Consider the following 15783-nt stretch of genomic DNA (forward strand, 5'->3'; position numbering starts at 1 on the left):
TTTAGAGCTAAGATTCTGGGAATCAAGATTGGATCCTGGGGCTCCTGCTCAGGGGAACAATACGGGGGGCGCCTAGCAAGGCAAGGCAAGCCTACTTCTCAATTCTCCTGATTGAGAGAGGGGTGCTGTATGTAGCACAGAGCAACCAGAAATTCCTCTTTCAAGTTTGGAGCTTGCTGTGTTTCTCTGTGACTAAACTGGCTGCACAGGCAGGTGGAGAAGCATCCAGGAGGGCCTGGGAGGTGGTCCCACTCCACCTGGACTCCTCCCCATGAGCAATGAAAGGCTGCCCTTTCTTGGCTGAGCGGAGCAGCCTCTGCGCCCCGTGTGGCATCTTCACTGGAAACAGAAGGCCACAACAAATAAGAATCTTTCCCTTTCAGACTGACAAAGATGCCTATAATCCAAGCAGTAAAAAGAACAGACAAAAATGGCAACTCGTATGAGCCAAAGCCTCAACAAAGAGCAGGTACCAAGATGAAGCTGAGTGGGATTCTTCTTTCGCCCCCACTCCCACCCGCAGTCCCAATATCCCTCCCTCTTCCCTCTCTCTTTGAACAACTCACGGAGCTTCTTCAAAGGCCCGGACTTTCTCACAGCCCTCTGGGGGCTCCCGCTTAAACACATAGCTGTGGTTGGGCCGAGGGGATGAGGCAAAGGCCAGCACTGGAGACGGGCCGTCATCCTCAAGCAGGGCTGCACGGGGTGGAGAGGGTGCTGAAAGCAGAGGAGGAACCTGACTGGTCAGGCTTGGAGGAAATGGCACAAATTCTCTTCTAACTCTTAGAAAGACGTAAGGAGAGAAGAGGGGGGAAAGATGGCAAATCTGCACCCACAATGATGCCAGTACTGGCACACCTTGTGATCTTCTTCCTTGGCTGCCAGTTTGACATCTTTTTCCCCCTTTCAATAGCTCCTTAAATTCAGTTTTAAACATAAAATTCCACCTGCTCTCCCAAGTCAATAAACATAGATGAAGCACCTACGGTGTGCCAGACTGTGCCTGGGGATACAAAGAAAAGGCAAAAGGCCATCCTTGCCCTTGAGGGGCTCACAGTCCAATGGGGGAGACAACATGCAAACAAGCTACGTGCTGCATCGATGGGAAATAGTAGAGAGAGGGAGGGCAGTAGGATTAATCGGGGCTGGGAAGGCTTCTTACAAGGTGGGATTTGAGCTGGGACTTGAAGGAAGCCAGGAGGTGGAAATGAGGAGGGAGAACATGTGGACATGCCGGGGGTCAGGACACAGAGGGTCTTCTTGGAGGAATGTGAACTGAGACCAGCACACAGGGAATGTCAGGAAGGGCAGAGGATCTGATGCTGCCTCCTGGAGGGGACAGGGAGCAGGCCTGCGCTCTAGGACAATCACCTGAAAGCCGAGTGGGGAGAGCCTTGTAGCAGGTGGCTGCCCAGTGGCTGTCCCAATAGTGTGGCTGGGAGGAGGCGGGGCCTGCCCCAGGGCAGAGCCATTCCGCTATTCAAGAGATGTCCCAAAGGGGAACCTGATGGGCTTTGGCTACAAATTGGTTCTGGGAGCTAAGAGATAGTGAGGAATATGGAGGGACTCCTGTGTTTCCAGTCTGGGTGACTGGATGCTGGTGGTGCCCTTGATAGTAACAGGGAAGTTTAGAAGGGGGGACAATTCTCCATCTATTCAGAATGCCAATACACCTGTTTGTCTCAGGTCTGCTCACTGCCTGTCTTCTCTGTCCACATGATATGTTGGACTGTACATTCATAAAAGGCAGACACCAATTCTCTTTACATAATAATCAGAATAAGTCGATGAGTCATAGATACCTTACGATTGGCTGATTAAGGCAGAAAGGCAAAGTTTTAAGCTACATGGAAGGCAATGAAAGGGCCTGGTGCCCTCTAACCTTCAGGCCAGCTTAGCTGTTCCTTGCCTTGTCTACTTACCCTTTTCCTTGGGGTTAGGTGTCAGTTCCTCAGTTGCACCTCGGGGTTCAAAACGGCTGGCTTGGCCAGCAGGTTGTGGGGATGCCAGAGGCAGAGAAGGGGAGAGGGGAAGGTTGCCCGGCTCCAGGGGAAGGAGGGAGGAATCACTGTTGGCACCCTGAGCAGGGGCAGGGGCGCGGTGACCGTCAGGGACATCCAGGATCTGGCGGAGGGAAAAAGAGAGACAAAGTCTCAGTCTCTCAACCTAACTCAGTCCCCGCCGCATCCAGATGCTCTGGGCCTTCCCCCCTGGGTCACTGTGACTTCCTGGCTCACAGCCCTGCCTTCCAGCTACTCTCTCAAACATGATTTGGGCCACGTCATTTATCTTCAAATCCCTTTCACTCCGCCTCCCTCTTTCCCTGACCTCTTCGCCTTATTTCTCACTATTGCCCACCACACATCCTCACCTCCAAGCAAACATCGCTCCTCCGACCCCAAAGCAGTCCAATTCATCTTGGCTAGGGTGACCTCCCTTCCTTAAGGCACGACTCAACTTTTTTCTCATCGCCACAAGATTCAACTTGCCACCAGAGAGCCTTCCCTGATTCCAGCCACCCTGCGCATGTTGCTTTGTAAGCACTCTCCCTCCCCTATCCCCAGGCTGATGCAGTATACCCCAACTAGGCAGCAGAGGACCAGAACTCTGCCTCATACCTTCCCCCACACCCTGACCTGATTTCTTCTTCTTATTCCCCAAAATAATTGAGTTTTAGATGGGCACCCAGGAGAGAATCATCCAAGTTTTGGAGGACAGTTTATAGCTCTTGAATCTCAAGGGTCGGTCATCATTCTTTGAATTCAGACGCTCGGTTCTTCCCCATGCCTTGGGCTCAAGCTTGCAGGGGGAGGGGGAATACTCACTCTCAGCAGCTCCTCTTCACCCTGTTCCTTCACAAACACCTCCTCCAGTTCTTGGTTGAGTCCCTCCAGGCTTCGGTGCAGGCAGGGGCTGAGTCGAAGGACCGGGGAACCTGAGGGAAAACTAGGAGGGGAGGCCTGGGGGGAAGGACAAATGAATCCAATGAGTTAAAGAAAGGGGGCTCAGGGAAGGGTTTCTTCAGCATCTGAGCTTCTGATTCCTCTGCTGGGCTAGGCACCAAAGGTTCAGAGAAGAGCCACTAGTAGAACTACCAACATCTAGCTGGCAGAAGCCAGAACCTTTGAGGTGATGTGGAGGGTGCTGCTGAAGGCCCCATGTCCATGTGAAGCAGCTCTGCCCACGGTCAAGGACCCAGAGAGTCTGCAGCCTTGTAGAGAGGGTAGGTAGCGTCACTCCCCCATCATTTTACAGGAAGAGACCAAAGTTCTACCCCCAAAGTTCAAGAAAGGGTAAAGGTGCTTTCCAAAATCACCCATCAAATTAGTGGCAGGACTAAAATCTCTGCCCTGGTCGGTGATTTGGCCACTGCAGAGGGGGTAAGGATCTGGACCAAATCCACAGTTATGCCTAACTACAACCATGCACACAGGGAGAGGGAAATGGGCTGGGAAAGGACCCTGACAGGCTGGCATCGGCACATACCCTCAGTGCCCCCCGAACAGCATGGTCTCCATGGATTGGAGAGGCCCGCTCCTTCTCCTTCCCGTCCCGGCTGAGCTTTGTTCTCTGCAGCTGCTGCTTCAGCTTGGTGATCTGGCAGCCCAAAGTAGACCAGAAAAGTAGGTCAGAGGTAGTAAGAGGAACCAAAGTATCCCTGCCCCCCATGGGATGACTCCTAGGAGAGGCCCATGAGGACTGCCCTGAGAGCTCTTTATGGTTGGGATGCTAGCTTTGCCTTGCAGAGTGCTTCTGAAGTGTTAGTCAGATGGATGGACAAAAGGATGGACCGAAGGTAGGTCCTTCGATCTCAACTAAATCAGCTCTCATGAAGGGGAGTATTATTAACAATGATAATAAAACAGTAAGCAGTCTATTTTCTCACACGGTTGGTATCTATTACCCAAAATATAAAAATTAACTCCATAGCTTTAGGTAGCACCCAGATCACCAGTGTTCAAAGAATGAAAATGCCACCAAATGCACCTGGTACCAACATCATATTGAACACAAGTGCGCTTTGATTAAGAAGGCAGTTTAGGGTTATTATCGCTGTGAACATCAATGATCAATTACGAAAGAGGCACAAAAGTTCAGGCAGGACAACAGTGTCGTACAGTCCTAAGGAAGACAAATAATTCCTTTGCAGTCACATGGTACTCTTCATTCCTCAAAGTATGATCACATCCAGTTCATTTTGGTCTTTAATATAGCCCTGCCCTAGGGTTAAATAGTGTAAAATTATTCTCTGGGTCCAACAGTTGGAGAACCTAAGGCCCAGAGAAGCATCTAGGACAGCGGCTAGAGTGCTGTACTTCAAATTTGGAAAAAATTAGTTCAAATCCTCCTTCTGACATTTACTGCCATGGGCAAGTCACTGAAACCTCTCTGGTCCTCAGTTCCTTCATCTGTAAAATGAGGAGGAAGGTTGGACTCAATGGCCATGCAAGATTCCTTCCAGTCATAAATCTAGGATCCTAGGGGGCAGTGACTTAATAGCAAAGTCAGGTTTTCCAAAACCCCAGTCCAAGGCTTTTCCACTAAATCATGCTGAGAAAGGGACAGGTTCTCTTTCTCCAGGATGGATTTAGGGGATGTTTCTGGCTTCTTTTCTCCCTAAATAGTTGTGGATTGAAATTATCTGTCACCAATTTGTTATATTTGGACTGCTTTCTTTTCACTCACCCCATTCTGCTCAGCACATACCCAAATGCATACCCCAAAGCCCCCAGACTGCGCATACTCAGCGAATGAGTATTCATTATTAATATTAGCCCAAGGCAAACAGAATTCAGAGGGTAAATATGGTTCCCCAAAGCCACAGAATGCACTCCCAAATTCTAACAAAATGATTATAGATCATTTATTATCTTGAGTTCGCTATACCATGGCTTCCCTTCCTTCATATAGGTGACTAGAGAGATTTTACTGTGATTGTCTCTTTTGAGTGATGACAAATCTCTCACCGACCCTGAAAATTAAACATTATTAATAAATAATACCAAGCATTGCCACGTTTCTTGGGCTTGTAAAGTATTTCCATCTCTATGATACTATATCTTCCACCTCAGTAAAAAGGAGGAGTTTGCAAGTGCTTTGTTGGAGAGGATGGAGCTGGCCCGAGAAACGCTAGAATCCCAGCCTAAGGCTCTTTATTTAAATTCACTGCTTTTAGCTCCCAGGGGAGAGGGTGGACCAGGGAAAACTGAGCTGGTAACTGCTTTGGGCTCTTTTTTTAAAGACTAGATACACAGTTAAGTAATAAACACCAAAGGGGCTTGTCAGTTCCCAGGGCCCCAATTCTGTCTTTCTCCAGTGCTTAGTCCTCTGAACAGCCTTCTGGCTCCAGCTGCAAAGTCATAAAGGGGAGACCAACTGGGACTCCAACTCAGTGCTTGGCTCCTGGCAAGTATTAGCAGCTTTGGGCCTAGCCTCTGCTTGGCAGGAGGGTCTGAACTCCTGGGTCCCATCCCGCCAGTGGGATAGGAGTCAGCTCGCCAGTGGGATAGGAGTCAGCTCGCAGAGTCGGTTGGTATCCTGGAGCGAGCTGACCAGACTGGGGAATACTTTGGAGACACGTGATGGAGGCACTGGGCCATGGGGCAAGGGTTCTGGGAGAGAAGGGGCAGATGCCCTGGCTGCAGAGGAAAGGTAACCATTACCTCTTTTCGGTGGTCTGTGCTACCCCAGGAGGCAGAGCGCTTGTGGGTGCAGGAGCCGGTTTGCTCACCTTCCAGCTCATGCCAGGACAGGGGTGTCTAGAGGGAGAGAAATGTAGTGAGGTGGACCAGCTCCTATGTAGACTATAGGGAAGCAAGAAGGGGCCGAAAGCTCTTCAGCCATGGGCATCAGACAGGCCCCAGAAGCCCGGCTTCAGGGCTTTGGGATTCACCAAGTATCCTCCCACTTCAGCTCCTATATAGCTTCCTATCCTTGGGACCTTTCTCCCACCTCCTCCCCAGGCCGCCTCTGAGAAACCTTCTGATTTGTTTCAGTCACTTCTAAATCCGCTCCTGCACCAGAGGCTTCAGTTTGCACTTAAAACATCTGAACTTGCTACGCATATACTTTTATATGTTCTGAGTCCCCAACTGTTGTGGGAATGCAGTGGGACCCCAAGAAACCTAAAGATCCCAACCCCCAAGGCCAAGGGAAAAACACCTCAGGAATAAGGTGTGGCAGAGCGCCAAACCAGGGCTGCAAGATGATATGCAGGATATGGATGGATGCTTCATACCCTACTGATACCCCCCATTATTCAAAGATTCCCAGTTTTTGCATTTCCTCTTGCTTTGTAATTCCCTCCCCTTTCTTTGTTTTGTAAAGATACAAAAGACCCGGTCTTCTCTTCTTGGGGACAGTCACCATAGTGATCAGTCCCTGGCCATATACTCTTCTCTCCTAATAAATTTCTCTCTCTGCTTTAAACAAGATTCATGATAAGCCTCCAATTCTTTGGGTGAGCTAGGCACCCCCCCATCCAGGTTGCGAGTCCCCCCAACACAACTAGTCCAGGAACTCTTGATGGTAGAGACAATTGGACTGTGGGTGATTCTCTAAGAGAAGGGGACCATCTATGGTCTTGGTTCAGTTACTCCAGGTGACTATTATCCCCCCAAAACACAGGAAATGCTTGTCAGCTACTCTGTCAGGCTATCCTAAGGAGTCCTGGGTGCCTCATATCCAGAGGGAAGTGACCAGGATATCGGAGGAGCCTCAAGCCATCCCATATAAGGATCTATTAAAGGAATTGGGTGGGGATATATAAGATGAAGGAAAAGGAGAAAGAAAGAAGGGGGAAGACCTGATAGCCAGGATCTGTGAAAGAGGTATCAGACTTGTTTTACTTGGCTCCAGAAAGGCAGAACCAGGAGCCATGGGTAGAAGTTGAAAAGAAACAAATTTCAGCTCTCTATAAAGAAAAACTTCCCCAAAGCACTATCAAAATAGGAGTTGCCTTAGGAGGCAAGTCCCCTCTTACTTGAGGGCTTGAAGCAGGGGTCAGAAGGCGACTTGCTGACAACGTCAGAGCAAGAACACGGTGCTGCATGCCCAGCCTTTTCTATCCCAAAGGGGAGGAGAAGGTCTGATGACAAGGTTTTGGCTCTGTGTGTGGGGCCCCTGCTCCCTCCACTTCTCATTCTAAAGGAAGGTTTCAGGGTAGCCATATTTCCTCTCTAGCTTCTATGGACAAGCTGCCAAAGACAGGAGAGCCTGGGAACTGTCTTCTTCCAGTACCTCTCCTGACCTCCCCCATAGAGGTTGTTGCAAATTCAGAGAAAGGCAGAAAAGGAAACAAAACCAAAACAGGCCACAACCCAACAGCCATTGAAGCACTCAGTGAAGACATTCTGAAGCCATCTCTCATGACTGGCCTCATGGCAGGTGGCCTTTTGAGGTAGAGTAAGAGAATGAAGATGGACCACAGCTTGATATAGGAGGGTCATGTCTCCTCCCCACTTCATTCCCCAGTTACTTTTCTATCAGGATCTCATTCACATGTGTTTGAGAAGACACCTTCCCTAAAACATCCTCAAGAAGCTTGTAGTCTATGATTTAGGTATATATGTGGGTGAAGGGCAAGGTATGGACAGATGCATTTAGTACAAGGTAATGAGAGGTAAAGGAATATACTAGACAAAGAATTCTATGACTATCTGAGGAGAGTTAACACCTTTGGTGGCCAGGAAAGGGGAGAGTTTGGGGTTGGGGAGAGAAGATAGGGCAAGTAGCATGGAAGACATGGCATCTGAGCTGGGTCTTGAATGAAGAGGTGGAAGATATGTTGAGTTTAGAGAGCAGCCAAAAGTCTGGTGTGGTGGAATGAAGAATGTGTTAAAGGAAATAATACTGTCTAAAAGAAAACTGGAAAGGTAAACCCGGCCAAGCCAGGTGGTAAAGGGCATTCCCTTTAGGTCTGTTCAGAAAGAATGTTCACAAAGTGCTCTGAAGCAAAGTTGGCTTGGAGGCCTGGTGATCTCTATCGTGGTTGGGAGGTCAGTACCCTGAACTGGATCTCTTCCCTACCTGTGACTTTGTTGTTCTTTTTTACTTCCCTGGTGCACATCCGTGTGTTGGGCACTAGCATGAGACCCAGATAAAGGGCTATGGAACTTACACTTTATCCTAATAAACAATGTTGATGTTTTTCAAGGACAGTGATATGGTCAGAACTGTACCTTAGGAAAGATGTTAGCAACTGTGTGAAAAATGGGTTAGGGAGGATTAAGAATATAAGACATCGGGCAGCTAGATGGCGCAGTGGATAAAGCACTGGCCCTGGATTCAGGAGTACCTGAGTTCAAATCCGGCCTCAGACCCTTCACACTTACTAGCTGTGTGACTCTGGGCAAGTCACTTAACCCCAATTGCCTCACATAAAAAAAAAAAAAGAGAGAGAATATAAGACATCAGTGGACCATTCTGGAGAAGATGTGGAATCCTGGGGCTGAGGTTAGACCTGAATACTTAGGGATTTATCCTGCTCTCATACCCAATGGTCCTGCTAGCTGAACTTTTTGTAAAATAAAACATTGGAACTTATCATTCTTCCCAAAGCTTCTTCCTCTCTAAACTAGGAAGTTCCTTTAGGGTGTCTATAATGTCTATAAATGACAATTATACAAAGGAAGCCTGGGCAGCCATTCTCTTTCCTGCACCTCTTTTATCCCTGCAGGTATGTGACTATCCCTTCCTGAGGTCCAGGAAGTTGCCCCACCCTGACTATGGAGAGGGCCAGTAGAAATCTGGGAAGGTGGCAATGGCTTCAATGGATGGGCTGGCTGGTGAACACCAGAGCTGCAGTCTAGATTCCTTCTCTGGGTAGCTTTTCCAATAGTTGCCCATTTTGTTCAGTATCTGCTACAATCTATCCTTCATCTGCTTTCTCTTCTGGTGTGTAAGGTGAGAGAGAATGGAAGCAGATATGGGTTATTAGTAAGAGCTCTGTATGTACAATACAGAATCATCTCTTCCCTTAAAGCACTTTTTTGACCCCTCTACTCCCTACAGATGATGGCTCTTAATACCAGTTGTGTAGGTATAATCGCTGCTCTTCAGCCCAGCCTTCATGGCCCCTTTCCTTTCCCATTTCTCCTTCTAATTCCCCAAAGGCCTCTTCTCTAGAGCTGGGCAAACCTGCCCTGCATCTCCCCTTCTACAGATTACCTTCTCTGTTCTTCCCACTCAAGATTCCTTCCTTTGTTCTTTTCCATCTAGTCTTGCTCTTCCTTCCTCCATTTGCCTCCTCTAGGAAACCTTCCTTAGTGCATCTTACTTGGCTAATTTATTCCATCTCCCTTTGTGCCAACAGACTCAATTAGGTCATTATTTCTTTGTCTTTGTTTATATATCTGTGCAAATGTTCTTAAGTTAGTTTTATGTGTATTCCTTCTTCTCCAACTAAACATGGAGCTTCAAGGGCAGAAGTTGTCTTTCCTGGATGGGAATGATGTTTCCCTTCAGGCTGTTGCCTGCTTCATCTGGGAATCATGTTAGTGCCCAATACACAGATGTGCACCAGGGAAGTAATGAATTGACTGTTAAAAGAACAACAAAGTCATAGGTGTAGGGATGAGATCTAGTTCAGGGCACTGACCTCCTGACCACAATAGAGATCACCAGGCCTCCAAGCCTGCTTTGCTTCAGAGCACTTTGAGAAGATTCTGAACAGTTCTAAATCTGCTAGAGTTAGGGGAACAGTACAGCATGGCTAAAAAGATTTTCCTCATCAAAGGGACTGGTGCACCAGAACAGCCTTATTTTTAACATCAGGGCACAGGGGAGAATTCGGCCTGATCATAAACGTGGCAGTATCGTCAGTCACCGTGTGCAGATGATGCTTAGATTATGCAAAGTAAGGCATGGGTCAGACGTCAGAAGCCCTAATTGCAGGTTAAGAAATCCCAGAGCTGCAGCAGCTCAATAACTGTCTGGGTCACACAGTCTGATTGGAAAAATTGGGGGAGGAGGAAGAGCTGCTCTGGGAATAACCCAGAAGGGACACAAAGAAGTTGAGGTGGGTGGAGGTGGCATCAATCAGTCAATATTTATTAAGTGTCTACTATGTGCCAGGTACAGTGCCCGATGCTGGAGAAACAAATATGAAGAATGAAACATTCCCCATTCTGAGACCTTATATTCTAGCCAGATACATATGCTCTATTCTGGACATGTTGGGGTCATAGATGTCACTGTCGACATCCGGTCTGGAATGGGAAGATGACTAGCAGACCCACCCAGATCTGTTTCCCAGTAACAGGCACCAGGGTCACTAAGCATGTTTAGGGCTAGAAGGGACTTAAGAGAGACATAATACCGTCCAACCCACTTATCTGACAGGGGAAAATAAGGGCCCCGAAAGATTCTAGTGCCTTGTCCAAGGTCATGAAGGCAGCAGAAAGGGCCCTGTTGCCCACCTTGTTTATGATTAACTATGGTGGCTAGGTATGGCCTAGGTAGGAAGCAGTAGTTAGGCCTCCTAGGGGCTAATACAGCTTGTAGGTGATCCAATGAAAATGGATGGCCTAAGAAATTCATGCACCAGGGGTCTGCCCAGGACTCAAACCCAGCATGTTACATGCCTAGATGCCTTTCTGTGTATGTGCATGCTTTCAAAGGGGAAAGCAGAATGAGAACGGCCAAAAAGTCAGAAACCAAGTTAATTAGCCCAATAATCCTCCTTGTTTTTTTTATCTGACCCCATTGCTTTTATCACCCCATTATCAAAGAGGCTAAAGCCACAGAATAAGTTGTCAGTGCTACCACAGTGTTAAGAAAGATCATAGCAACACTGGTTTGGGGGAAAGAGGTGCTATTAGGGTTGGGACTGGGTAGAGAACAAGGTGAAAAGATGAACAAGGAAAGGAGCATTTCCTCGAGGAAGCCATAGTCAACTTTGTACCTCTGGACTTCCCCCCGCATTGCGTTTGAGAAATGCCAGTTAGATCTATTTACAAGGGTCAAGTCAGTACAGAAGCGGTCCAACCTGTGGGGAACACACCCACATCCTCTAGAAACAACTGGGAATGGGAGAGCAAGCCTGCGTGGGATGGGGAGGGGCATGTACCCTGGTGTCCCGTCTACAAAAGAAGGTGGCCAGCAGAGGAACTTTCTGAAATAGTTGTTTCAGCTGTGGTGAGACCGCTTCCTCTCTCAATATAGTACAAGAAGACAAAATGCTTTGCACAGCAAGAAGGCAGAGGGGGTAACCACAGCCACTGGAATGGGCTGCTGCCAACTCTGCCCCTTCACCAGGCAGAACTAATCCACAGTGGCTGGCTAGGCAGCTTCTCCCTAGGTAGTCACTTTGGGGAAGGAGGGGCAAAGGGTGGCAAAGAGACTACATGCTTGCTGCAAAAGAGAGACCCTTGACAGACACTTCAGAGAAGCTCACAGAAACCCCTACAGACCAGGATGGTGCTAATAATGATACATTTCCATCAGTTCCTTAGCCAGAGATTCCCCACTTCTATTATTTGTTTAGCCAGGGTATGTGAGGGAAGAAAGGGATAGTATTAAGGTGCAGATTCACATCATCCAGGTATATAAATTATTTGCCATTCCTTTTATTAAATCTGTCTGTTCCCTGCTCAATACTCATCTGTTGACAATCTAAAAAAAAAACAAAAACAAAAAAAACCACCCCCAAAATCAAAGGTCTTTTTCAGGGCCTGGGGACTTTTTCTGGCTTCTAGTGATCTCATTGATTTCTGAACAGTCTTCCAAGTTTCTACCAGCTGGACAGTCCTTTCCCATCTGCTCTCAGCTCCTGCTTCCTTCCTACCTAGTCTGTCGGCTCCATCTGAGTAGATTTCTTAGAATCCTCTTTTTCCTTCAAAAATATTTGCTCAAGATGTCCCAAACATCTGGAAAAATCCCTCTTCTTCCTTTCCCACTTTAACCTAACCTATTCATCTAGTACACATTTTAAGGCCATCTCCTCCAAGAAACAATGGATCAATCCTATCCATTTCCCAGACTGACACATATACTCCCATGAACCCATCCAGCCTGGTGTCATTATGATTATCACCGGATTATTAACAATCACTTCATCTACATATGGTACTCTACTGCTTACAAAGTACTTTATTCACAATCACCCTGGGACATGGGTAGTGAAAGTATTCTCCTCATTTTATAGATGAGCTAACAGGCCCAGAAAGTTGGAAAGAACTGCCCAAGGTCAAATAGCTAGCCAGAGTAACCCCTGGGATTTGAACCCAGGTATCCTAATTCTAAAGACTTGACATAGTCTCTGCTCCTTACGCAGTTTAAAGTCTGATAGGAGAGATGGAATCTGTTTACATGAAAGGCAGTGTGGTAATGGAAAGAGTGATGAATTCACTCTGTGCCCCAAATGTCTAATAATATAGAACTGTGCTCCTTTGGGATAAGGCAGGAAATACCTGCTGACTCTTTTATTGTAGCCAAAGTCAGTTGAAAGTTTTTAACCCTGACTTCTGCTCTGAGAGCAAGTCTTGGCTATGTAACATTGGCAGCTATGCACACAGCAGGGGCTCAATTAATGCTTGCTGCCCACAGCAAGGCTGGGTCAGGCAGAACCCTTAGTTGCTTCAGAAAGTCTCTGCATGTTTAGGGGTGTGAAGCAACTGTTGTAGGCCTTGATGCAAAGACATGTAGCAGCCAGGAAAGCAGAGGCAGATGTGCTCTAAGATACAGGGTACAGCTGCTTCCTCTTGGGTGGCAGAGGTAAGGCCTTATCCCACTTACAGTGAGTATAACAGATGACAAACTGTATCGGCATGGGTAGAAGTGACATGCTAGAGGGCGGGAGGCAAGTTTGGGGTGGAGTGGTAACAGCCATGTATCCTGGCATTACCCCCAAATTTTAACAGCCTTTGGCTTTTTTTTTTTTTTTTAGTGAGGCAATTGGGGTTAAGTGACTTGCCCAGGGTCACACAGCTAGTAAGTGTTAAGTGTCTGAGGCCGGATTTGAATTCAGGTACTCCTGACTCCAGGGCCGGTGCTCTATCCACTGCGCCATCTAGCTGCTCCAGCCTTTGGCTTTTAAAGCTTCCAAAGATTCATGGGCCCTGCCTCCCTTACTCCATCCTTCTCCAAAGGGTTTCTTTTGGGGACCAAGTCATTCAACAGTGATGTGACTGCACACCCATATGGTGATAGACACCTTTGCCACCTCTGATAGGCATTCACATTCCAATGCCAAGTTCAAACAAGCTGAGGCCCTTTGGTTGAAGGGAGACCCAAATTCCTATCCTGAATGGAATAGGACCCTTTAACACAAACAAATACTGAAGAGGCCAGAATGCTCCATGGCTAGAGCAGATCTTTTGGTTTAGAGACAGAAAGTCAGGGAACGGATGCCTGAAGTCCCTGAATTCTCCTTTCCTGCTGCTTTTGCTGCCGCCACCACACAATATTTACAGGTTGCTACGAGTTCCTAGAGGTCTGGAGCCCATCCACAGGAAAGAAGAGAACTGTGTGGCCCTGGATCCGCCAAGCCTGAGGAGGGAGCATCTCCGACCTCTGCCTCACTGTGGCAGTGAGCCCAGGCCTGTTATATAAAAGATCTGGCCTACAGCTGCAGCTTGACCAAAAACACAGAGAGGCTGGAGGCCAGGCCTTCAGACCCAGCCAAGGAAAATCTAACTCAGCCCGGAGCTGGAGAAGAGAGCTGCAGCCGAGGAAGGGGATGAGGGCTTCCTCGAAAGTTGGGAACAAAGGCTGAAGGGGCATGGATCAAAGTCCAAGGAAACCCGCAGACTAAAATCAGATACCATCAAGAGCTAATGGCCCCTCTTGCTACCTAAAATCCCATTCTTCCTGAAAGGCTTCCTTTGCTTGGGCAAAAGGAAGTACAGATTCCTGCCTGAACAAAGGGGAAAGTGCCCGTGCATCAAGGGTAGTAGAAGGTTCTAAGGACTGAGGAGCAGCAGTGGTTTGTCTGGGGACAAAGCCCTGGGACCTGGCAGGGCAGAGTTCCATCTCCAGGCTCCCCCCCGCCCCGGCTGCCTTATTGCTCTTCTTAAATACCTACTAGGGTCAATCACTTTGTAGCCTGACTTCTCTGCCTCTTCTGCTTTCTACCTTGTGGCTACATCAGATTCCATGGATATATGTGCTCACTCATCTTCTCTGAACAAGAACACAAGTTTTTTGAGTTCCAAGCCCAACCTTATTTCCTCCATCCCAATGTGCGAAAGGCAGTTCTGGACATTCAAACACTTGCTAATGACCATCAGAAAGATATTCTGTAAGAAAAAGTGAAAATTGGTATTATGTGTCCTGGAGAAGACAGGGGGCTTTGGAGAAGGGGTTTAAAACTATGAGAGAAGGGGTAAAGAAGGTGGTGACCAACTCCTAGTCTATTTCAATAAGGACAATTTCAGAGGGAAAGATTTAGGAGTGGCTACTGGGAAAAAATAACTCCAAGAAGCCCTAGGCTAAATGGTGTACTGACATATCTTGTTTTATTGTGCTTTGCTTTAATGAGCTTTGTGGATATTGCCTTTTTAACAGTTTGAAGGTTTGTGGTAAACCCTGTATCGAGCAAGTCTGTCAGCACCATTTTTCCAATAGCATGTGCTCATAACTATCTCATCTTGGTAACTCTTGCAATATTTAAGACTTTTTCATTATTATTATATATCATGATGGACTGCAATCAGTGATCTTTGATGTTACTATTGTAATTGTTTTGGGGTACCATGAACCACATATATAGAAGATAGTGAATTTAATAAACATAACTTTTATATTCACTAAGAAACCAAGAAATTCCTGTGACTCCTTTTATTGCAATATTCTCTTTATTGTGGTGGTCTAGAACCATACCCACAATATCTCCAAGGTATGCCTGTAGTATGCATTGATAATTAGTTGATAAATAACTCTTTGGGGAGGGTTACACGACCAGTCAAATTCAACTAACATTAAGGACCTAATGTAAGCAGACCACTGTGCTAGGCACAGAAGGGAGAGAGGGGGAAATACAAAGTTTAGAAAGACAATATACTTGCCTTCATGTAGCTTACAAAGGAGCTGGTTATATATAGGGGAGGGGGAGTCTAGTCTAGCTGGACCACAGAGTATATGGAGGATAAGTAAGAAAGGTGGGAGAGAGCTAGTCCAGCAGGTTATATATTAAGGGGTTGGAATTGTGTTCTGTAGAGGCTAAGGAACTTTCAAGAACGTGGGAGGCTACAGGATCATATCCATGAATAAGGATAATTCTGGCAGTAAGGAGAAAGACAGGGAGTAAGGAGCAGGGCAGAGGAAAGTGGAGGCAGGAAGATCTGTTATGACTGTTTCAATAGCCCAGTTGTGATAGGGTCTGAACAAAGATGGACAGCAGGATTAGATAAGGAAGGATATATTTAAGAGAGATAACAGAGCCACAGGAAGGATTTAGTAACTGACTATTATGAGAAAGGAGAGAAAAGAAAGAAGTCTAGGAAATGGTGGTGTCACAGACAGAAAGAGCAGGGTCACGAGAAGGGTTATTTTGGACAAGTTTAGTCTGACTTGATGACAGGACTGTCAGTTCACTCGACATTTTGAGTGTGGGTCTGGAGCTCGGGAGAAAGGTCAGCACTGAAGATATAGATTTGAGAGTTATTTACTTAGAAGTAATAGTTGGAATTTTTGCTAGTCCATGAAATTGCCAAAGTGGGGATAAGAAGAGGAGAAATGACCTTCGGGAGACAGGAAGATGAGAAAACAGCAAGTGATCATAGGACCCCAGAGTTGATATGGATTGAGGGGGGGAGGGGTCATTTACTTCAGCACACTCATTTT

General features: G+C 47.0%; 1 protein-coding gene across 2 annotated transcripts in view; it reads right to left on the reverse strand.

Moving 5' to 3' along the window:
- The window catches only part of FAM117A (family with sequence similarity 117 member A), a 53352-nt gene that overhangs the window by 3462 nt on the left and 34107 nt on the right, over window positions 1-15783 (reverse strand). Inside the window, exons 3-7 of one of the 2 annotated variants that reach the window (XM_043964190.1) lie at window positions 5664-5759; window positions 3487-3597; window positions 2826-2960; window positions 1923-2124; window positions 567-717 (exon numbers count right to left, since the gene is read on the reverse strand). In XM_043964190.1, coding sequence (XP_043820125.1) covers window positions 567-717; window positions 1923-2124; window positions 2826-2960; window positions 3487-3597; window positions 5664-5759 — 695 coding nt within the window. The remainder of the gene's footprint in view (window positions 1-566; window positions 718-1922; window positions 2125-2825; window positions 2961-3486; window positions 3598-5663; window positions 5760-15783) is intronic. The other variant, XM_043964191.1, reaches the window with a different exon arrangement.

The sequence above is a fragment of the Dromiciops gliroides genome, chromosome 4 (assembly GCF_019393635.1).
Source record: "Dromiciops gliroides isolate mDroGli1 chromosome 4, mDroGli1.pri, whole genome shotgun sequence".
Taxonomy (NCBI): domain Eukaryota; kingdom Metazoa; phylum Chordata; class Mammalia; order Microbiotheria; family Microbiotheriidae; genus Dromiciops; species Dromiciops gliroides.